This window comes from Prionailurus viverrinus, unplaced genomic scaffold (assembly GCF_022837055.1).
Source record: "Prionailurus viverrinus isolate Anna unplaced genomic scaffold, UM_Priviv_1.0 scaffold_35, whole genome shotgun sequence".
In the NCBI taxonomy this organism is placed as follows: Eukaryota; Metazoa; Chordata; class Mammalia; order Carnivora; family Felidae; genus Prionailurus; species Prionailurus viverrinus.
In genome coordinates, this window is record NW_025927605.1 from 2,487,089 (window position 1) to 2,510,718 (window position 23,630).

The 23,630-nt window shown below is 54.7% G+C and overlaps 2 protein-coding genes across 6 annotated transcripts in view; both read right to left on the bottom strand.

Annotated features, from left to right (window-relative positions):
- Positions 1–14: 14 nt before the first annotated feature.
- NAGLU (N-acetyl-alpha-glucosaminidase) lies at positions 15–6,695 on the bottom strand. 2 transcript variants are annotated; one of them, XM_047845938.1, is made up of 6 exons: positions 6,250–6,694; positions 4,782–4,929; positions 3,922–4,068; positions 3,649–3,734; positions 2,415–2,671; positions 15–1,464 (listed from the first exon to the last, which is right to left on the bottom strand). In XM_047845938.1, the coding sequence occupies exons 1-6, from the start codon at positions 6,630–6,632 to the stop codon at positions 254–256; spliced, it is 2,232 nt and encodes a 743-aa protein (XP_047701894.1). In that variant the 5' UTR covers positions 6,633–6,694; the 3' UTR covers positions 15–253. The 2 variants fall into 2 exon arrangements, with proteins under 2 accessions (XP_047701894.1, XP_047701895.1); XM_047845939.1 differs by lacking the exon at positions 4,782–4,929 and having other exon boundaries at positions 6,250–6,695.
- Positions 6,696–14,068: 7,373 nt separating this feature from the next.
- Positions 14,069–23,630, bottom strand: part of ATP6V0A1 (ATPase H+ transporting V0 subunit a1) — a 59,580-nt gene continuing 50,018 nt past the window's right edge. For all 4 annotated transcript variants that reach the window (XM_047845573.1, XM_047845571.1, XM_047845570.1 and 1 more), the window contains 3 exons: positions 21,673–21,790; positions 21,187–21,358; positions 14,069–15,684 (listed from right to left, as the gene is read on the bottom strand). In XM_047845573.1, coding sequence (XP_047701529.1) covers positions 15,591–15,684; positions 21,187–21,358; positions 21,673–21,790 — 384 coding nt within the window. In that variant the 3' untranslated portion in view covers positions 14,069–15,590. The remainder of the gene's footprint in view (positions 15,685–21,186; positions 21,359–21,672; positions 21,791–23,630) is intronic.

Below are 23,630 nucleotides of genomic sequence, written 5' to 3' on the forward strand. Positions count from 1 at the left end.
TTTGGACAGATAGGCCCAGGCGATTCACCAGTTTATTAAGTCGTATTAAAACAGTACTTTGATCCCAAATTTGGAGTGGGGGAGGAGAGCAGCTCACCTCCCTCTGCAGTTCCCAGGCTTGGTCCCCCAGCGGGCCTTGAGTTCCTCTGTCCAGGCCTGGGGCCCTCCTGTGATGCTTGTCTAGCTCCAGGCCCTGGGAACCTGCCCAGGCCTGGAATTCGGGAAGAACGCTGCCCAGGGGGTGGTTAATCGGTCACAAGGAGCCAGCCACCAACCGGGGATAATATCTGAGGAAGAGCTTTTTGGCCAGGTCCACAGTGTCACCGTGGGGCTGGCTAGGATACCTTTGTGTGCTGAGGACAAAGGTCTGCTCCAGCTGGAAGGCATTCTGGTCAAACTGGTGCTGTTGGAAGGGAACGCCTCGGACCAGGCTCTCCACCAGCATCTCCATGAAGAGCCGCCAGCGCGGGGTATAGTAGTCAGCCACCAGCCCCGCCAGCTGCTTGTTCGCGTAGTCCAGGATATTGCCCTCGGGCCCCCACAGGGTCAGCTGGTAGCGGCTGTTCTGCTCATAGAAATGGGCCTCGGCCTCACTGACGGCCGCTGCCCGGGCCTGCTCCAGCCAACTGCCCAGCAGGAAGCGGCTGTCACTAGCCAGCACCTTGTCCAGCGAGGGCAGAAGCTCGTAGACCAGGATGCCCGCCGCCCTCAGCAGGGGAACCAGCTCCTTGTTCAGGTAGGCCGTCCTCGCCTCCCCATAGTACAAGCTGACCAGCTCCTGGGCCGCCTGGCGAGTGACGTCCAGCAGGTCATAGCGGAAGGTGGGGCTAGTGGCCAGGCTGGGAGTGGTTGTTAGCAGCAGCCGCCAGGCCTCAAACACATCTGATCGATTGTACCAGACAGTGGTAGTCATCTTCAGGGACGGCCTCCTGACCAGGGGGCTGCGATTGTGCCCACTGCAGGCCTCACCAGAGCAGTTGTAGACGCTCCTGAGAAGTAGCCTCCAGGCGGCCTCCGTATTTCCGTGGGAGACCCCATACCGACGGGCCGCAAAACCAGTCACCCAGGCCTCCAAATCTGCCACTGGGTCCTTCCGCCAGCCCAGCTCTGCCATCAGGGCATAGACCACTTCGTTCTGGCCAATACCCTCCGGGGCCATGCCTGTACCTACCATGGTGGAATTGGGGAAGAGGCGGGCAGCGGCAGGACCTCGGTTCACGGCCTCCAGGGCCCCGAACAGACCATGGTTGCCCCCAAAGTTATGCAGCATGCACCAAATAAAGGGCTGGCCCTGGAAGGAGGCTGTACGGATGTACACAGGCTGGCTCTCAGCAAACAGGTCCAGAACCAAGAGGCGGCCACGGGGTACGGCCCCCAGCACGGCGCTCACCTGGGCAGGCCCCCAGAACTGGGGCTGGTGCTGGAAAAGCCAACCTTGGAGCAGCCACACGGCGTCAGGGTCCACTGTGGTTGGGGCAGGGGTGGAGAGACAGAGAAGAGGGCTGATGAGAGGAGATGGGGCAGGGGAACATTCACCCCATTCTACAGATGAGGAAACAGGTCCAGAGAAGTTGAATGACTCTATCACGGGACACTCCTTCCCGTCACCCCCGGCCCACGGGGCACAGCATCCACACAGCCTTCCCATCTAGAAGCTCCTCCTCCCAGCTAGAAGCTCCAGGCCAGTGTTGTCCAGCTTTATGAAGCATCAGAATTACCCAGAAGGCTGGCTAAAACAGATTCCTGGGCCCAAGCGCAAGTCATTCTGATTCAGGAGAATCTGCAGACCTGACAGGCTCTGGGGTGATGCTGATGCCGCCAGTCCTGGATCACGCTTGGAGCAGGCGCTCACTCTCAAGGAAGCCGGAGCCAACGGGTTCCCTTCCTGGCTGACACACAGCCCACCCAGCCCTACCCCCCCTGGCCCCGCCGGCCATTCCCGACCTGGCCCCTCTCTGCCCCACCCCTGCAAGTGGCAGGAAGGAGCACTGGGTTCACATCTGTGCCCCAGGAGGAGCATCCACCGGCTTTGAACACATCCCCTAACCTCTGGCCCGTGTTACCTACCTCAGCTCGGAGGCAGAGGCCAAACAGAACGTTTTCAATGGCCAGCACTTAGTGACTTTACTCTGGGCCAGGCATCATTCTACTTACGAGGGAGCCTCACTTTACAGACGAGGCAACTGAGGCACTGGCAGGGAGGAAGTGGCAGCGCCAGGGCTGGAGCAGGCTGTCTGGCTCCAGAGCTCACCTCTCCACCACAGTGTGATTAAATGAGATGGTGTGTGTGTGCACAAGTACTTGGTAGACCATCGGGTGATGTGAGTCAGTGCGACGGTGTTATTCCCAGTCTCTTTTCCCACCCCACCGAGCTGTGCTACGCCTCCCCTTCCCACCTCCCCCTGGCACCGAACCTGTGGCCATGGCCTGGTAGACAGAGGCTGTGGCTGAGGCAAGGTAGGAGGGCTCCGAGGAGGGGGGCTGCATCTCGTTGAAAGTGTCGGCCCCGTAGATGTGGTCCGTGCCAAACTCTTTGGTCAGTTCCCGCAGGAAGAGGCTCCCAATAATAGGGAATAGAGGATCTTCCGGAGCCAGGAGGAAGGAGCAGGAGTAGGAGCAGTTGAAGTGTCCCCAGCTGCCCAGCTGGGTGACATTGACCTGAGGGAACACCCTAGTGGCGGGGGGCAATCCAGACATTTACCGGAGGCTGATGTGGTATCCGCGGCCAGCTCACTAGCTTCTCTGCAGTTCCTGGAACCCATCCCAGTTTCTCCTGCCTCTGTGCCTTTGCACATGCTGTGCCTTGTGGCCGGAGTCCTTTCCTCCTCCCTCCCTGCTTATCTAGCTGGTTATTCCTTTGAGTTTCACCTCATCTGGAAAAGCTTCTGCTGTCTCTCCCCCTCCCACGGGCTGAAACAAGCAACATTCAGCTTTTCAAGATCTGGCCCAGTGCTGAGCCCTGGCTTCCCTGCAGAGGCGGCCCAGACAGAGAAGTGGGCCCATGTGTATTCCCGCCCTTATCCCTTCCCTGTCTCCCCCTGTCAACCTGTCACCCAGCAGGAGCAGAGCGCAGCGTGCGCCTTTGTCGCTGCATCCCCAGGACCCAGCACTGAGCCTTGTCTGACAAATGTCTTCTGACTGTATGAATGAGGATCTGGCCACCCAGGCGGGAGGTGAAGGGGTGGCCAGTAAGGCCAGCAGCATGCACTAAGCCCTGTGACAGTCGTGGGAACCAGGTTGTCATGGGCATGAAGGAGGTGGTAACCAATGCTGGGGGTCCCAGCAAAGCTACCTGAAGGAGGGGAGGTCTCAGCTGGACCTTGAGGAATTTTCCGGTCACAGCAGGGGAAGAGTCGGTAGCACCGAGAAGCAGAAAGGACAGAGAAGACTGGCACACCCCAAGTGTCACTAAATAAGAGGTGCCACTTGCGAAGACTGTGCCGAGCCACATATACTTGACAAGTAAGGAAACGGAGGCACAGAGCAGTCATGTAATCTGAGTCCAAGTTCATGTTGCTAGTCGGTAGCAGAGCCAGGAATCAAGCCCACGCCTACATCCAGAACTTCAGTTTTTATTTTAATTACGTCTTGCAGGGAAGAAGAAATTTCCTCTCTGAGCCGAGCAGGGGGTGGGGGGAGGAACCTTACCTGGTGATAGCCTTGGGGACATGTCCTGCAAATGCAGGTAACACTGGGGTCATGCCGAAGGAGCGCATCCGGTCCAGGATCCGATGCTGGGGACAATGGAGGGGGAGCTGGTAGGCATGGCCCTGAGGGCGTAGGTCCTCACTCCCCCAGGGCACACAGAGTTCCCCTCAAGGCCCAGTTAAGAGCCCTGAGGCTGGCCAAATACCGCCCTCCTTGGCCCATGACTCTCTAGCACTTTCCAATTCTGCCCCCTTTCGTTCTCCGTCCTTTTACCTGTAGGTAAAGCTGTTTGATGTGCCAGGAGGGGGGCAGGGGGCCACCCCAGGTGTGCAGGTTGCCCATGCGCCCCCAGGCCAGGAAGGCAGGGCCAGTGAAGTACTCATCGATCTCTGACTGGGTCAGGCCCAAGGCCAGGTACACCTGAGGAGGAGGGCAATCCCCACACGTGAGTACACATAGATACGTTCATCTCCATTCATTGATTCATTCATTTCACAAACATTCATCTCTTCTCTGTGCTGAGCCCTGGAGTTACTAAGACAAAACGTGACCCTTGGCAGGAGCCCAGAGTCCAAGAGAAACAGACCTGTGAACAGGTGAGTTTACTAATCTGTCAGCCTTGTCGCCAGGGTGAGGTGAGGCACAAAGGGGCTCTCCCCAAAATGGGGAAGGGGACTTAGAAGGCCTCATGGAACGAGGCTGGCTAGAGTGATGGTGAGGCCAGCTCCACAGGGGCCGACACGGGGCCCAGTGCAGCCAGAGCCCTCAGGGCCCAGGCCCAGAAGCGCCCAGGCTGGGGACAGCCCGAAGGGGACAGGAGCTCCTGAGTGTGACAGCAGCAGGTCTCCGCCAGATTTGCACCTCAGAAAGGACGCGGCTGGAACTCAGGAGCCAGGAGTCCTCTTCAGAGGCTCTTGTGGGGAAGAGGGTCATTCATTCTTGCGTGACTGGGGCCACGAATAAGGATAAAGAGCACTCCTCTGTGTTTTGGCTCAGAATAGAAGCCTGTTTCCAGAGGGCTGGGGCCACCGTGCACACCACAGACACTTCTGAAGCCTTTAGTCTGGGTACCAGACGCTGTGCTGTGGGGGAGGCAGGGACACAGGGGGAAGGAGGATGTGGTGGGCACGCACCCGCTGCCAGATGGCCTCCTGGCCGCTCCAGGCCAGTGCCAGGTTGATGCCATTCAGTGCCATCCAGTCCAGCTCCTTCTCCCAGCGGGCCCAGTCCCACCACACGAAGGAGTAGCTGTGCGTGCACACATTCTGGTAATAGCGGTACCTGCGGGCAGGGGCATGAGCCGCGGCATGTCCCTGGGGGCAGCGGGGATGCCCCCCACCCCCCCCAACCCCAGATCTAGCCCAGAGGGGAGGGGTCCCAAATGTAACCCCTCTCCTGCTTCACTCCAGGACCCACCCCAGGTGGAGTTGAGACTCAGTACTGAGGCAGGAGGAAAGGGAGACTCAGGTGACAAGGTGACCAAAGTAAAGCCATTTTGGTTTTAGGCTGACCCTTAATCTAAAAGTCAGCAGGTCATAAAAAGAGTCACAAGACCCCACTCCCTCGGGCAGTAAAAGCCACAAAGGCTGGACATTCTTAAAACTGCTCCTTATGGGTAAATCCACAACCCAATCACAACCCTGAAACAATGGAAAAGCTAACCAGCCAATGTAAAGGTTAAAGCCAAAGTGAGAAGCCTCTCCCTATATGGATAGCTAATTAAAAAAAACTTATAAATCCCTTCGTTAGAAGCAAAGGGGTGTGTGTCGTCCCCCTCCTCTGGGAGGAGAGATCCCTACTTTGTGAAGTAGCACCTTTCTTACTTCTAGACTTCCTAAGTCTTTGTCCCTTTCTCTAAACGGCTCGCTCTTGAATCTTCCTCCCCAAAAGCCAAGAACTTTCTTGGCCAGGGTCCTGAGACCCTCCAATTTGGGGCCTCGGACTGTGGGCATCAGTACGGGAGCTTCCTACGTGCCCCCGACCTGTAGCCAGGCAGGTATCTGGGAGAGCACAGCTGACCCTTCTAGAGCCCCCTTCTGCACCGTGTTTAAGTGCTCTATGGCAACACCGGTCCCTATCCTGGAATGGGGGGGCGGGTCTCTCTCCCCACAGTCTAAAGGGGAGACAGATGAGTGAACACACGACCTCCCTGCGGTGGGACAAGCTCCAGAACGGAGGCTGCGAGGGGGTGGATACCATTCCTCTGTGGTGCATCTTCCAACAGAAGGTGGGGAGGGAAATGACTAGCGTTTTTTGGTCACTAATTATGCACCACAAATTCTACCCCCGTCACCGTGCAAATCCTCACAACCAACACTGCGCGGTAGAGGTCATTACTTCCACTTTTCAGATGAGCCAGCCGAGGCTCTGAGCGGCTAAGTGACTTGCTCAAGGACACACACGGCTTTGAGAGGCAGAGCCTCTGGGATCTGAAGCCAGAGCTGTGCCACCCTAAGGCCGGCGCTACGTTCAGTCTCGGTCGCTGCGGTAGCGACCGGGAGAGCACGGGGTGGGGCGGGGACTCAGCGAGGGGCGGTGCCCCGGGACGGGAGGGGGCAACCGCGGGGGGGGGGCGTGGAGCCCGGCGGGTGGGCCCCGTACCTGTTGGGCGTGGCCTCGGTCAGCTCCTCGGGCACGGCGGGCAGCGGCTCGGGCAGGCGCAGCTGAGAGCCCGACCAGGCCACGTGGCAGCCGCAGAAGTCGCGCAGGTAGCGGTGCAGCCCCGCGGCAGCGGCCACGCCGGTGGAGCCAACCACCCGCACTCGCGCCCCGGCGCCGCCGCCGCTCAGGCGGTAGGTGTCCAGGCCGGACTCGGCCGCCAGGGCGCGCTCCACCGACACCGAGAAGGCGGCCGCCCGCCCGGGCCCCAGCAGCCGGGCCAGGAGCGCCCGCACGGCCGCCGCCTCCCGGGCCTCGTCCCCAGCCGAGCCCCCCGCGGCGGCCAGGAGCAGGAAGCCCAGGACCCCAGCCACAGCGGCCCCCATGGTCTGGCGGTCTCAGGCTGGCTGCGGCCCCACCGGGCATCCATTGGGACCCAAGGCTAGGGGCGGGACGACCCGCCGTCCAATCAGCTGCGGGCCTCAGGCCACGTGGCACAGAAGTTAGTGCACCGGGAAGCTCGGGAGAGACCGCGCTTCCGGGTCCCGGACCAGCTCCGGGAGGGTGTCTTCTGACCGACCGCACGTGGTGCGGGAGCGCGTGATCCCACTGTCATCAAAAGCCCGGGATGTGATCCGCTGCCCTTCACGAGCGCCAAGACGCCGTTGTATCTGAAGGGCTTTCGCATGCAATTCATTGTCCTTCCGTCCAGGCAACTGTCCACAACAGATATTTTTATGTGGGGTTTTATTTTGTAGCAGGCATTGCCACCCTTCTCTGGGGGAGACCTAGAAACCAAACACTCACATAAATAAAGATCTCAATTATAGTTGTGAGGCTGTGAGGAAATACAAAGGTACCCGACTTAACGCTTCCACACTTGATCTTAGCCAAAAGGCTGAGAAGCGATTAAGCCTAAAGCTTCTAAAAGGAAGTGACATTTAATATGAATTAAATTGGAAATGACTAGGAAAAGAGAAGAGAGAATTCTGGGCAGAGAACATGTAAATAGGAAGACTGTGGAAGGGTAAAGAAAGCTGGGCAGATTTGAGGAACTAACTAAAAATTTCGGAAGTTGAAGAAGTGGGTCATGTGAGTCTGGTCTGGCTGTGGTGGGGCAGGGCCTGGTGGGTGAGTTAGGGGCTCTCCATTTGATCCTTAAAGGGTAGCCGCGGCAGGACAGGTCAGGAGTTACCTTCATTTTACATATTGGGAAACTGAAGCCAGAGAAAGGATGTGACTCGGACAAGCTCAGTAACCGGTAGGAGAGCATGTCCAGGACTAGAACCCAGACCTCCTAACTCCCAGACTGGCGTTCTTGCCACCGTTCCCAAATGATGCAACTTTCAGGCTGCCTGCCTGGGCAGGATGGGGTTGGGCGGGGCTATGTGGTGGCAGGTAGAGATGGGGCCTTTAGGAGGACCACACTTTCTGAGAGGATTCTGGGTCCTTTTGGAGGCAGGTGTAAGTTTTTCCAGATTGTCAGGCGGGAGTGAAGCTGCTTAGAGAAAGGGGAGGGGTCAGAGGAGAGTTGCCAGCCCAGAGAGAGAATCCAGAGTCTGGACCAGAAGAGAACATGGGAGTCCACGGAGCTTGCCCTTTTCCTCTGCCACCTGCCTGGGCACAGGCACAAGCTGCAGTCCCCCTGCCTTGTTCCCAGCTCAGCCAGCAGCCTCTGCAGGAGGTGCAGCCCTGCTCCCAGTCACTTCCTGGTGTCAGGAGGTTCCCACCCTATCCCAGGGAGTAGCTCCCAAACCAGCCCAGAGAGATGTGCCCTAGCCTATAGCCCCCCAGGCCCCTCTCCACTACCCTCCAGAACCCACCCCCGCCGTTCTCCCTCCAAACATTCCTTGCTCTGGATAAGACTTGTCAGACTCTCCTCCAGCATTTCTAGATCTTAGGGAACACAAGCGTTGGGGGAGCTGGGCTGCAGATCGTCAGGATTCAGCGTGCCTCTCTGTGGGGTCTGGGTCCACCTCTCTGTGGGGTCTGGCGGGGGTTGCTGGCAATGGCCAAAGATGAGGGACACCGTCCACATTCAAAGCCTGAGCTCATGGGTGCTGGGCAGGAGCCTCACTGATTACAGTGGACATGTCACACTGTCTCGTTGCTCATCTTCCCCACCAGGCTGGGAACTCTTTGAGGACAGTAGGGGGCTGGATGAAGAAACTACGCTACATCGACTGGATGAAGAAACTACGCTACATCGACTGGATGAAATATCAAGCATTTGCTTGAAAAAAAAAAAAGGATGAGGAAAATGTGTGGTGTTGATTCAGGATGTTCTGCAAACTATACATATATAGTTCTATATATAGTTTAATTACAGTGGGTATAGCAAACTCCCATTTGTGTTTTATTTTATTGTTATTTTTTAAACTTTTTTTCAATGTCTATTTTTGAGAAAGAGATCGCAAGCGAGGGAGGGGCGGGGGGGGGGCGGACAGAGGATCTGAAACGGGCTCTGTGCTGACAGCAGAGAGCCCAATGTGGGGGCTCTAACCCATGAACTGCAAGATCATGATCTGAGCCGAAGTTGGACACTTAACTGACTGAGCCACCCAGGTGCCCCGTCAACATTTATTTTTGTTTTGTTTTTAAAAAAATTTTTTTACGTTATTTTTGAGAGAGAGAGAGAGAGCAAGTTGGGGAGGGGCAGAGAGATGGAGACACAGAATCCAAAGTAGGATCCAGGGTCTGAGCTGTCAGCTCAGAGCCTAACACCGGGCTTGAACCCAGGAACTGTCAGGTTATGACCTGAGCCGAAGTCGGATGCTTAACCGACTGAGCTACCCAGGCACCCCGACTTTTTTTTTAATGTTTATTTATTTATTTTGAGAGAGAGAGAGAAAGTGTGCAAGTGTGAGCGGGGAAGGGGCAGAGGGAGGAGAGAGAGAGAATCCCAAGCAGGCTCCACACGGCCAGTGCAGAGCCCCACATGGGGCTCGATCCCACAGTGAGACCCCAACCCAAACCAAGAGTCTGATGCTAAACTGACCGAGCCACCCAGGCACCCCTATTTTTCCCAACTTTTAGAATCTGAAGGGCAGCTTGATGGCTCAGTTGGTTAAGCATCTGACTTTGGCTCAAGTCAGAATCTCATGGTTTGTGGGTTCGAGCCCCGCATTGGGCTCTGTGCTGACAGCTCAGAGCCTGGAGCCTGCTTCGGATTCTGTGTCTCCCTCTCTCTTTCTGCCCAACCGTGCTCACAATCTCTGTCTCTCAAAAACAGATATTAAAACAAACAAACAAGCCCAACTGTTTATTTTCTGTCAACCTTATTTCTTTTTGTTTGCCTTTGTGGAACAGTAGCTCAAGACCACTCCGTGGGTTGTTCCTATCCATTCAGTGGCCTGAGCAGTGGGAGCCGCAGACCAGTCTTCGGTGGTGGCTGGGCGCCCCAGTCTTCGGCAGGGAACTGCTGAGTGGGCCCAGAGCGCACCAGCACGCCTGCGGACCAGTCTGCGACTTCCGGTGGAGTGAACTCAGGAGCTGGAGCCATCCGTTAACCCCGAAAGTCCTCCTTGGTCACAGCCTTTTCAGCTGCGGCCTGCGCTTGCTTTTCCATGTCTTCACGATCTCTGTAGAAGTAGAGACCAAGCATGATGTGGCTCTGGGGAGGCTTCCCGGATCTGGATGGGGAAGGTTCCAGAGCAAAGCGGCCAGCAACAGGGGTGGCCCCTGCAGCACACTTCAGCACAGCTCGCTGGGCAGGACTACTGGACGATGTGACACTGACGCCAGCTGGGTTTTCAATGGCAACAACGGCATGAGCTGCCAGTGGAAGTTTCTCTCCCAGGTTCTCTTCGGATTTATGATGGAGATACCATTCATCCCCTTTCCTTTTGTAGATGTACCGGAAGTCAGGGTGGGTGCCACCTAAGCGGGCTCCTGTTGCAAGAAATTTGAGGACATCCTCCTCCTTCATTTGCGGGACATAAAGGGCTCCGGACATTGTGAAATTTCCCTTTAAGTTACGACAGGAGCGCAAAACAATGCCCGTAGGGACCCCTCCCTGGGTGTCCCGGAAAGCTCCCATTTGTGCTTTAAAAAAACGAAAGGGGCGCCTGGGTGGCTCAGTCGGTTAAGCATTCAACTCTTGATCTCGGCTCAAGTCATGATCTCACGGTTTGTGGGTTCGAGCCCTGTATCGGGCTCTGCACTGACAGTGCGGAACTTGCTTGGGATTCTCCCTCTCTGCCCCTCCCCGCACTTGTACTCCTTCTCTCAAAATACAATTTTAATAGGTCATGTAAACAGTGGTTGCTGTGGGTGGGGCACTGGGGCTCTCAGGGCGGGAGGAGGACTTTTGTAACAGGGCCTTTTGTACTGTCTGATCATTTTCCCATGACACATTTTATTTTTCAATTACTGTGCGTGGAACAAGTGAGCTGGGCTCTCCACTCTCCATCTGTCTCCTCTTTTGTTCTTAGCCAGCCTGACCTTCTGCCTATGCACCCCAGAATACCTCCAGGGTCACTTACCCCTTTCTGCCTAGCTGTCACAGCCCGCAGGATCCCACCTACCTTCCGAGTGAGGAGGAATGGGTCCTTCCTTATCTCGCCACCAGGGGACAGCCCACACCCAGGACATGCCTGGGGAGCTGGGAGAGCAGGCAGGTCATTGAGAATCTGAGTGGAGCTCCGATGTCCCTTCCACACAGGGTTCCTGGGGGCAGAAAGAGGCGCAGTCCCAGTGAAGGACAGGACAGGGAGTAGGATCCTGAAAATGGCGATGGCATTGTCCCCTAGCGCTATAACACCAAGCTGGCCCATAGCCACTCTCTCCCACACTTGTTCCATGACCTCAAGATGAGGAGAATTCCCTGAACAAAGCACAGGCTCACTCAGCAGAGGTCTGGGGTCCAGGGATTCCACAAGAAGGGGAGCAGCATACAGGGCATGTCCCTTAAAAACAGAAGCAATGGATCCATCCTGCTTCCCACCAGTACCTGAGGGCTCCTGGGATTTCCCACACCCTCCATGGCCCAGGTCCTGGTCAGTCCATCTTTAGCTGGCTGGGCTGGAGGCGGGGCAAGACCAGGAGACCCCAGCAGTTCCGCTCAGCCAATGACCTGCCAGCTCAGGTCTTTTCCACCTGGGCAAGGGATGAATTTCTCCCTGGGGAAGCCCTAGGTCTCCCGCCCCCTGCCCCATTTTATTGATATATACCAGAAAGTTTACCAATTTAAAGCGTGCAACTCAATGAGTTTTTTTTTTTTATTTTTTTTTCACCGTTTATTTATTTTTGGGACAGAGAGAGACAGAGCATGAACGGGGGAGGGGCAGAGAGAGAGGGAGACACAGAATCGGAAACAGGCTCCAGGCTCCGAGCCATCAGCCCAGAGCCCGACGTGGGGCTCGAACTCCCGGACCGCGAGATCGTGACCTGGCTGAAGTCGGACGCTTAACCGACTGCGCCACCCAGGCGCCCCGAGTTTTTTTTTTTTTAAAGTAACTTCACAGTTGTGCAACCATCGCTATTGTCTAATTTTACATTGTTATCATTCCCCACAAGAAAACCTGCACCCCTTAGCTGTCACTCCCATTTTGATCCTGCCCCAGCCCCATCCAGAGCCAGTCCTAGGCCAGCCCATCCACTGTCTGGTCTCTACAGACTTTCCCATTCTGGACATTTCACACAAACGAAATCACCTAATATGTGGTCTTGTGTCTGGCTTCTCAGCATAACGCTCTTGAGGTTCATCCGTGCTGCAGCCCGTGTCAGTTCTCCCTTCCTTTCACTGTGGAAGAGCACCTTTTGTATGGACACACCACTTTCTGTTCGTCCATTCACCAGCTGATGGACATCTGGGTTGTTTCCATCTTGGAGGAATGAACAGTGCCACGATGCACACTTGTGCCCGAGTTTGAGCACATTCTTTTTTTTCCATTTTTCTTGGCTGGAGATGTAGAAACCGAGTTGCTGGGTCGTAGGTTAATTCTATGTTTAACATTTTGAGGAACCGCCAGACCGCTTTCTGAAGGAGCTGCACCATTTGCACTTGTAACTGTCCCTTCCTTATTACCGCCTTTCATGGCAGGTTTGATGTGGCAGATCCCCTTGTGGTTGACCCGTGGTTCCCTAATGATGCCGAGTGTCATTCCCCGGGCTCATTGCTTACTTGTGTTTTTCTTCCTAGAAATGCCTTTTTGAATCCTTTCATTTTTTAAATCAAGGAGTATTTTTTTACCTTTTATTTTTTAAGATTTTATTTAAAATTTATTTATGTTGAGAGATAGAGAGCGCTAGTGGGGGAGGTGCAGAGAGAGAGGGGGAATCCCAAGCAGGCTCCTCGCTGTCAGCGCAGAGCCTGATGCACAAACTCTCGAATCTGCGAGATCATGACCTGAGCCAAAATCACCCAAATCAAGAGTCGGATGCTTAACTAAGCCACCCAGGCGCCCCTAAGATTTTATTTTTAAGTAATCTCTACACCCAGCGTGGGGCTGGAACTCATGACTCCGAGATCAAGAGTCGCATGCTCTTCCCACTGAGTCAGCCAGGGGCCCCTAATTTTTTTTTTAAACCTTTTAAATGAAGGTATTTGTCTTTTTGACTGAATTGTAATTCTAGATACACATCCTTTATTAGATAGGACTTACAGTTTCTCCCAGCGTGAGGGTTGTCGGGGTTCTGTCCCTTAAAGCACAAAAGCTTGTCAGACCAAAGCCCATATCTTCTTTTTATCTGTTTGCTTTCGGGGTCTACTAAAAATCATCGCCTAACTTATGGTCATGAAGACATTTTCCTTTAATCTCCCCTAGGAATTTTAGTTTTAACCCTTACATTTAGGTCTATGACCCACTTTGAGTTAACCTACATACACAGTGCGAGGGCTCCAGGCCAAAGTTGTTCTTTTGCACGTGGATACCCAGTTGTACAAACGCTTGTTGCAGACCGTTCTTTCCACACTGTATTGTCTTGGCCCCTGTGTGGAAAATTGATCGGCCATAAACAGGGCTGATTTCTGGACTCTGAATTCAATTCTATGCCATTGATTCCAAATATCTATTCTTAGTAAGCCTCCCTTTTGAGTCAGTAACAGAGCAGAGGCTAAAAAACTCATCCTGGACTGTTCGCGCAAGGAGCCAGCGGGGGGTGATGCACCCAAGAGCCTATTCTGGGGCAGGTGGCCTTTCGGGGAAGAGAAGGTTCGAAGATGGGGGTGGGGGAGATAAGGAACACGAAAGGGTGTTCCTGCCCCTGCTCACCCCTCCTGGGGCAGCAGTTGTCGGCCCGCTGTCCATGTTCCCGTGCAGCCCTGCCCTGGAGGCCCCAGGAGGCCTGGAGAGGGAGGGCGAGCGAGAATGTGGGTGCCTTACATCACAGTTAGGAGGGAGCCAGCACCCTCCCAGCCCACCCCGCCTGCTGGCTCTTCAGCTGCCTGCCTGCCTGCCTCTGCACCTCATATTCGCCCGCTGCCTGGAGGAACACGACGCTGAGCTTCCACTCACACCAAGGCCAAGGGCATCAGGGCTCAAGATAGCCAGGCTACTGAGTCCTGGAAAGCACACTTGGAGTAGAGGGAGAGGAGGGCGGGCAGATGTCCAGGCTCCCCCTTCCCCCGCTGTCTGGGTGGGTAGTGTGGGAAAGGGGGGTGAGGATGATCCCCTCAAGTCCCTTTCCCACCGAAGGCAGGATCTGCAAAGCTGCTGGGATCGAGGGAGGGGAACGCGCCTGGGAAACCTGAGAGGTGACAATTTCACAAACGGCCCGGCTGGGCCACTGCAGCTGTGGCCTCTGATCACAGGAAAGCAGACATGCTGGAGGAGGGGCAGGGGCGTGCAACACGGGGCACAGGGACAGACAGCCTCCCTGGTAGAGTCAAACACACTTTATTCAGCACGGGAACATGTGAACAGAAGGGCCTCCGGCAGGGTTCCGGACAAAGAGCTCTGAGGCAAACCCTGCTGTAAACAGAGCAAAGGGCATCATGTAAACCACCAGCCCGGAGGGGAGGGAATCTGCACAAAGTCGGGGCAGGTCACACTGGCCAACACATGGTGAAGCGGGGGTGGGTGACCCATGCCCAGGAGAGTCCTGAGCAGCGCTAAGTAACTCAGAAAAGCCAGGGCAGGAGGAGGGCAGGGGCCTGGCCAATTCAGGGGATTATCTCGACCACTGAGGGCCATGGGGTTCGATTTGGCTGAAGCAGCCCGGGCTGCTGTGCCAACACATGATTACAAGGCCCTGAGAGCCACAGCCTGGCATGGGGGGGACAGGAGAGGTGGCCCTTGGGGGTGCTCACCATCGGCCCACAGGGCAGGGCTCTCACAACCAGGTGTACTGTGGCCCTGGCGGTCGCCTCCAATCAGCAAACTGTAAATGGCACCGACCTTCCCTGCCCAGGACCCCACTCCCTTGACTTGGGACCCCAGTGGAAGTGGGGAGGGGCAGTGGAGGGCAGAGCAAGGCAGGTCCGTAGGCAGAACCACCTCTGATGACTACAGTCTTGCCCTCGAGACTCACGATTAGGGGTGGGGAAAGGTTGTGGGGCCTGCACCCAGAAATAGCCTCTGTCTGAACCGTGTGCCTGGAGGGCATGCTTGTGGCAGGGCCCGCACATGGCCTGAGAAGCAGCACCCAACCACAGCAGGCAGCCAGGACCTCTGTTTGGGTCACTCCCTGCTGTGCTGTTACACTGGGTACAAACAGGAGCAGGGGGAAGGAGGGGATTCTGGGAAGGAGGAGGAGAGGGTGCAGGTTAGGGAGGTAGTGTTGGGTATACCCTGGGACTCTTGGGAGTGACAGGGAGAAGCCATGCACGACGGCACAGCTGCGTCCAGCCAAATTCCCGATTAACAACTGCTCTGAAGGCCAGAGGGATAGGCAGAGAACAGAAGTGCCCTCTTCCTGGACCCGCCCCTGCTAACCCAAGAGTGGGGTATGTTCAAGAGCACCCCTATCCCCAACCAGTGACTAGAGTGGCAGGAACAGGAGGCTCAAAGTCTGAGTGTGGATGTGAAAGGTGCTTCTTCCATGGGCTTTGGGCTCACACGTAAAATGCAAACTTGCTCACCACCAGGGGACAGAGGAGAGGCTGTCTTTGGCTGGACAGAGACTGGGAGGGCAAGGCCGGTGCCCAGTAGGTGTGAGTGACAGCCAGAGCCCAGCTTCTCTCTAGAAAATCACTATACTACACAGGAAGTTGGTGGCGGTGGGGGACCCAGGGAGGGCTGGATCTATCTAAATGACTCACAGATGGGAGGGTGGCTGGGATGACACAAATGCCCCGATACCCAGGGATCACAACCAACAGGCGAGAGGAGCAGAGCTAACAGCTGTGGAGGGACGGGGGGTGTGTGGGGGGGTGGCCTGTGGTACACAGCCCTCCATGGGGCTCACTCGTCAAACTTCCCTTCCCGAATGTGTTCAAAGGAGAAGGGTAGGAACTTGAAACCGGTTCCGCTGTAGAATTTATTCTGGAACTCGACCCTGGGGAAAGGGAAAAAGAAAGTCGTCATTCCACAAAATCCTTTTGGGACTTCACAGTTGGGCTAGAAAGATGCTCTGATGCTCCTCCCCTCATTTTCCTAGCTGAGCTCAGCCTTCGGCCGCCCACCAAGCCCCGGCCCCCGCCCGCTTCCCACCGTGCACACAGGCCCCACTTCTGCAGCCAGGGCCTGCCCTAAACCTGCCCTGGGCGAGAGTGCAGAACATCTCCACACTGGTTTGTCCTCAATTCTCACTCTGTCCTACTGAGCAAGAGTGTTTCTGCAAAACTCTGTCTAGCCATGTGCTAAATGATTGGCTTGGGTCTCTAACGACAACGAAGAAGTGTCCCCTAAACACCCCCCTCCTTGGCAGGGGCTCCCAGTAGACCTCTCTGAGAAGCCCCTGGGCGGCAGGAGCTCTGGCAGGCACCCTTGTTTGTTTCTTTTCTTGCTGGAGGAAGGAGAAGGGAGGGTTGCGAGTAAACGCTGGGCGATGGGCGCTTTAGAGGAGGAAATTCCCAGGAAAGGGGGGGGGGGGAATCAGGAGGGGAAGTCTTCTCCAAGCAATGGCCAAAATATTCTCCAACTACAAAAACATCTGAGAACGAATTCTTCTCCCAGGGGCTGAAAGGAAAAGCAGAGCTTCACCTCCCTTCCCAGGCAGCTCAGGATCCATCCCCAATGGTCTCCCTGGGGCCCCTTCAAACTCTGAGGGGCAGGAAGACCGCGCTCCCGGCAGCAGAGCCAGGCTCAGCCCGTGCTTCCCCCTGCACACTCCCTGGATGGCTGCCCAGCAACCAAATCACCACCAAATATGGGCAGAAAAATGCATGATTCAGAGGACAAAAAAGCCAAGGAGAGCTGCCCTGAGGAATAGTTTCCACTCAGTACAGTGTGCCCCTGGGGGCACCAGAGCCCCCACAAGGACAGGCAGAGCTGGGGGCGGGGGCGGGCTTCAGGCAAGGGCTCTGGTGCAGGGCAGGGCTTCATCCTGCCTCCAAACCAGGGGTGGGGGTGGGGGTGGGGGTGGGGTGCCTGCACGTTGGAAGGGCTGTCTGCAAGCAGAGGTCCTCAGAGGCCCCGTCAGCCCTGGGGTGCTGGCTGAGAACACTGGAGCTGCCAGCTCCACCCCCTGGGGACAAGAGGTGAATAGAATTTTCTGCGTGGGTGTAAGAACAGGCAGCCTTCTCCTCCCAGCCCCACATTCCACAGGCTGGGCCCAGGTCCCCAAGCCTTCTGGACTCTGGAGAGTTCCCTGGGCCAAGCCCCTCAGGGAAAAAGGATCTGGGGGAGGGGGCTTCAAACTGAAGTCAGTCCCAGGATTCTCGGCAAGAGCGATTCCAAACCAGGATCTGGACTCGTCCCCATATCCTAACACCCAGAGAAGTCCTACAAGCTACAGCTACTCAGGCCTCTGTTGTGGGAATTAGGTCGGTTCCCACTTCTCACCCGCTGCGGCTGGGCCCGAATGCTTCAAATGCTTCGTGCTGGGTAGGCTGTTTGCATATGGGAAGGGCATTTCTGAACAGCTAAAAACAGCCTCACATCCCATTTGCTTTCTACAATATGTAGCCAGATGGTGGGTAAGTCACCTTAGGGTCTATGAGGAGATCCCCTGGCTGGCTAATCACACAAACAATTCAAATTCCAAACTGGCCGAATGAAGTAGAAGCGTCAAAAATTTTCAGATGCCCATGGGATCACCATCCTTCTCTTGCCATTCCTCTGTGCGCCTCATCTATCCATGGGGCCCAGTGGGTAGGAAGGGGGCACGTGTCCAGGGCCATCTTGGGCATCTCGGGGTCAGCTTGACGTCACCTCCCTGCTCAGCCTCGCTCACCCCATCCTCCCAGAACAAAGTTGGAAAGCAATCTCCCTGTCGGGCTCCCCGCCCTCTTCTCCCTCCCAACCAGGGAAATGTGTGCTTCCTGAGAAAGTACAAACACAAAGTTCTTTGCGCTGGGGCCCACAGGGCCCTGCTGGCTGTCCTGCAGGTCCCTCCTATTTTAAGGGCCTGTTATACTACTCAGGGAGCCTCCAGGGCCCCAAGTCACTGAAACGTACCTCTAGAATTCCACAGTTGGGAGGAGGGCCTCAGGAAGTCGGATGGGTTTCTGTGTCACCCCTTCCAGCTCCAGGACCTGGCAAAGGCCACCCAGTGACCCAGGAGGGTAAGTGGGAGTCCACAGAGCATTCATTCCTGCTATGTAACAGGAAACCTTGTTTCCTTGAGTGAGGGAAGGAGAAAGGAGTCCTGGGCCTCCTCCCTTTCCTGGCAGGGTTGTGGCTGAAAGGAAGCAGTTTTAGAAAGAGGATTCTGGGCTGAGCCGCTTCACTGGCCCTTTCTGCCACTCTCTGAGTAGTCCGGGGCCTGGCACACATATCTGTCTGATGGCCCAAATGTCAAGGCAATAATGGCAGCCAGGAACTCTACTTCAGGCGTTCCTACTTCTCCTGGGCCAGCCATTCCTGCAACCATCCCATGGTGTCCTGCTGTGGCCCCACTACATTCCTTACAGCAATTTGGTCCCCATTTTCCTTTGGCCTTCAACCAATCTGTGAGTGTGCAAGTGTGCACATCTATACATATGTGGAATTTGCTAGATAAGAAGGGATTAGGTTCCTGAAGGTAGGCCATGGAGCAACAGTCTTTCTACTAAAGTCAGTTTGGTGTCCACAGTTGCAACTACAAATCATATTCCCTACCTTTGCCTTTTCTGAGAAAGAAAAGACAGCTAATTATAGTAGGCAAAAATAGACGTGTAACACAGAAGGCAACAGAATTCGGTTGGTAAAGTAACCTGTTCACTAATGTTTTCAAATATATCACCCACCACCTAAGGACCCTACGTGAATCTCACTAGTGAGATTCTGTTTGTTACCAAAGCAGATGTTGTTTTTCTTGTCCTCACTGAAGACATCCAAACCTGTAAAATGGGTAGCCCTTACATCAGAATCAGGAAACCCCAGCTGACAACCAGGAGTCAAGTGACAGGCTGGGAGATGCCCAGGCCAGACACCAGGAAAAATAGCAGCAATGTCCCTGCAGCCACTTACAGCAGGACCAGCTGTCCCGTCTCACAAGATGGCCACTACTCAGAGTTCCTGCAGTCCTGGTGGACTAGAAGACCTGGGAATCCTTGCAGCACATCCTCATTCGGCCAGAAGGGGGAACATGAGCACCCGGGCCACTCACCTCCTTTCACTAAGGGCGATTCTCCAAATAAGCCTCCCACGATGGGATTCTGAAAGCTCTATAAAGGAGTTTTGCTGTTTGGTTTTTTTCCTCCTCTATGCGATCCTTCCACTACCCAAACAACAAACCTACAAGTTTGTTGATGAGCCTGTTCTTGAAAACCACAGGCATTCAGATGTGCCTCCCCCTGGGGTGTCCCCTCTCTCTCAACAGACGTAATGCAGTTTCTTTAGAAGGGACCACAGCCAAGATGCCCTCCCCACAGGGCACCCCACTTTTAAGCAGGGTGGCTGGGACCCGCACTTGAACACCAGTTTACGATGTGTCTGGGCACAGTGACAGTCGCTTGGTATATGCATTAATTTCCTAATTATCATGGCAACCATGTTACATGGATACCCTCCTCTCTGCATATGAAAGAAACTGAGGTTCAGGGAGGTAAGTGCTCTCCTCAGGGTCACCCAGCCAGATCCAGCAGAGCTGGAATTCAAACCCAGTGGCGCCTAATTCTGAATGAAGTCTGCTCTCTTGTCACTCATCAGGTCTTTGGGCTCACTGGTGAGGACATGAGAAGACACCTTCACCTGAAGGCCACAGGTGAGCCCGAGGAAGAAATAATCCTTCTGGCAACAAAACACGACCTCCCAAGCTGCCTCAGCTCACTCTGGAAAGTAGCCCCAAGCCCAGGTGACCTTCCTCACCCTGGGGTATGCTCAGCTCGCTGCTTAGACGGTTCTGACCCAGCACCTTGACTGCTCCCCAGCCCGCCCAGTGAGGAGGCAACAGGCTCCCCACTTGGGCTGGAATTCAGGTGGGGTAGTGACTGGCCCCTCAAGCCCAGGGCTCAGGAGACAGAGAAGTGACCGGGAAAGGAAGGAAGAAACAGTGAGTCACCACAGGCTGGTTACACAGACATTCCCTCATACCGAGCAGCTGAGGAAGTGTGCTGGGGAGAGAACGCTGATAAGCTAAGAACAGGGTAGCGTGCCAGCAGCCTGAGCCACACAGCGCTCCTAACCTCCTGGCTGGACAGTAAATAAACAACAGCTGGGTGGGGAGGAGGGCGGCAAGGAGGAGGAAAGCCAGCCAGAGAAAGAATATTGACCGACGTAGCAGGACAGGTTCTTTAAAAGGAGCTTTTGAGGGAAGGGTAAGTCCCAGCTACGGCCTGTCCTTACATGCCTCCCAGTCCCCTCTGTCATTTACAACAGCAAACAGGAATTTTTTAGGGGGCTCAGCATAACCAAGTCAGGAGAAAAGTCAAAGAAAAGGGGGTTGGGGAAGACGATCCTTGGGTTCAGGTTTAGAAAACTGATGCCACGAAACCTTCCACGCCCTGTCTGAGCTTGAGATCACTAGCACCACACAGATCGTCTCGTCTACGGGTCCTAATGTAGGGCCAGTGAGTTTGTGACCCCCTAAATGGGTAAAACTGCTGTGGGGGATGTTTTTCTAGGGAGAGGGTCCAGAGCTTCCAGAGCTTAAGGTAGGGAAGCCAGATAAAGTACCGGATGCCTAGTTTTTAGCACGAATATGTCCCATATCCATGTCCCAATGCAAATTCATTGTGTATCTGAAATTCAAATTTAACTGGGTGTCCCGGAATTTTATTCACTAAATCTGGCAACGCTAACTTGAGGTCACAGGGTCACTGCCTGGACCAGACGTCAGCTCTCCTACTCCCTGGGGCTGAGCTGGCTCTCTCTGTGCAGAGCCATTAAGAGCCACAAACTACATTAAAGAAAACAAACAAATCCCAAACCTGCCCTTGTGAAGGTGCTGCTTCAGTGAACTGAGCTCCACATTATGGAACCAGGAATCCCCCTACCTATGTCAACTGCTAGGGGTCTGCCCCAAAGACACTGGCACAATGACAGAATGAGGGGGACAAAACTGGGGTACAGTGTGCTCTAGTACTTTCCTGGACTGCGAATCTACTCCAGAGTTGCTTGCATCGCTCTGAAGACAGGAGAAAGTTTATGCCAAAGGGGGAAAAAAAAAACAACACACAACCAAACCAACCAACAACCTCAGTCTTTTAAGCCATACTCAAGAGCAGTGAAGAATGCTAAAGGGAGAAGGAATCTGACAACATCCACCAGAGAATTGTCCCTTGGGGGGCTCTGAAAGGTGAGCTGTGCTTTTGTGGGGACACTTCCTGATGCTCACTCCTGACATAGGTCATCGGGAAGAATGATGTGAATGAAAGCAGACACTTCCTAGCGTCTCTGGATTCTGTACAAGAGTAAAGCCGCCCTCAGTGCAGCCAAGGACACGTCTACAGCCCCCGAACTCGCTGTTCCTCACCAGTGTAACCGCAGCGCGTGGAGGAAGGCCGAGAGGCCCTCCATGATCAGGAGGATGGCCACGGTCAGGGTGGCAAAGGCGGCGAAAATGAAGAACAGCGCCAAACCTCCTGCCAAGCTTTTCACGCTGAGGCCGATGTGGATCACCATGGTCCAAAGCACCTCAGACAGCTCTGGGGAATGGGGAGAGACAGGACATCCGGTTCAGTTTGGCAAGAGGTGCTGCGGGCCTTGCATTCTGCTCTGTCATCCCTCTCCTGAAGTGTCTGCGGCATCGTGGCTTCCTGGAATCTGGGCAGGACCACCGTGCATAGCTAAGTCTGGCAAAAGTGCTGGTCCTCCCATCTGGACATCTTTCTCCTGGGACTCAGGAGTCTGAATAATTCCAGCGCCTTTATGTTATTTCCACTCTATTTAAGCTCCGCATCCGAGAGAGTGCCCAGAGAAGGGGAAAACCTAATTTTCAATCTGGGAGAAACACACTCACGTGCATGAGCGAGGCTGAGGGCCCAGAGCCGCAGGTAAGAGGCGGTGTTGGAGATGCAGCCCAGGCAGTACTCGATGGTGTGGATGGCCTGGTGGACCATGGTGTCCCCAAAGTCAAACTGTTCGTGGGAGAAAAACCAGAGAGAAGATATAAGGCTGGGAGGGGATGTGCAGAAAGGACGTGATGGTCACCTGGCACTTTGGGCCTGGGCCCGAGCACTAACAGTTACACGGAACAGGAATCCCAGCGTTGAATTCAGGTGGTGTCTTCAGCCGTCCCCAGAAATCCTGCCTGGCTTAGCTCCCCAACTGGATACCCCATTTCCCTGAATACGCTACATTTTAATGACCTACATCTTAATGAGATTCTTCTCTTTACCTCGCTAGGCTATAAGCCCAAGGGTGGAATGTATGCCGAGTTAAGAGCACTCAGAGAAATGGACTGTCTGGACCCAGGACTCTTAGGGCCCTGCTGCTGGGCCTGCTCCAGCCAACTTCCTCTTTATGGCGCCCGAGTGAAGTGCTTTACTCTAACTGAGCCACGAGAGCAGAACGGCCTCTTCCCAGGCTACACTTCAGCCACCGGCCAACAGGCCAGGAGCTGCTGAGGCGAGACTAAGCCTCCACAGCCACTTCACTCATTATTCCGATAACCTATTGGGAACAAGATAACCTCCTTTTTCTTTTGTCACTTCTGAAAAGATTACACAGGGAAATTCTGGCAAAAGTTTCACAAAATCCTACAGTTGACTGAGACCAAACATAACATCTATTGTTTTCTCGTATTTGTTTTTCTCACGCTCCCTTTCTCCCAGCTTTCCTTTCAACATCAAAAATTGTTTCCACAGTGGGGCACCTGGGTGGCTCAGTCGATTGAGCGTCCGACTTCAGCTCAGGTCATGATCTCACGTTTCTTGAGTTTGAGCCCTGAGTCGGGCTCTGTGCTGACAGCTCAGAGCCTGGAGCCTGCTTCGTATTCTGTGTGTGTGTGTGTGTGTGTGTGTGTGTCTCTCTCTGCCCCGACCCCACTCACGCTCGCTCGCTCTCTCTCTCTCTCTCTCTCTCTCTCTCTCTCTCTCTCTCTCATAAATAAATAAATAAATAAATAAACAAACAAACAAACAAACAAACTGTTTCCAGAGTAAAGGGGTAGGGGTAGAACAAGCTTTCAGGAGTTCATTTGTAGGTCCGCTCCAAGCACAGCCAGGGAAGAATTACTGGTATGCTCTAGAAGCATCAGGCATACTTCAGGCCTTTCCTGCGGCCAGGTGGAGCCATCGGCAGCCTCCAGAGAGCAGGAGGCGGGCTCTTCCCATGCTCCTCTCACACAGCCCAGCCTAGAACCCCAGAAGCACAGGGCCTCCCCTTGCCTTCAGGTCAGAGTCTATTTTTTACCAGTTTCTTTCAAGACTCACATGACTCCACTCCCAAAGGACACCAGAAACGTCTTGGGAAATTGCAGGACGAGAGGAGGAGCTGGCTGGTAAAGTGCTAACAGCCCAGGCCCTCAGGGGTGTGGTCAGTGGGGAGAGAGGCCAGCTCCAACACACCACCTTTGGGCGACCACCTCGGTTTCCCTCACCTCTGACCATCTACACTCTGAGTATTTCTGGGCTTTTCTTCTGTAGTAGGTTCTTCAAGCCTCCTAGTTACTCTGAAAACTAAGATAATCCTAGTTACCTCAATCCCAACAACACCGCTAAGAGCTCTCCCACCACTGTTGGCCATCACCCAGAACCCATGCTCAGAGGAAGGAAGGGTCCTGGCTCCGAGGGGCACTGGTGTCTGCTCCTAAGAGCTCTACGAAAGTAGGGACTGCCGGGCTTCCTCAGAGCCAGCCCCTTGTCAGCAGTTTTACTCTACCCGGAGTTCTTCCCACAAGAATGGAGAACGTGGAGAAAGCCTCTCTTCTAGACCATGGGCAAGTTTTCATTTCTATACAATGAGGGACAATGATGC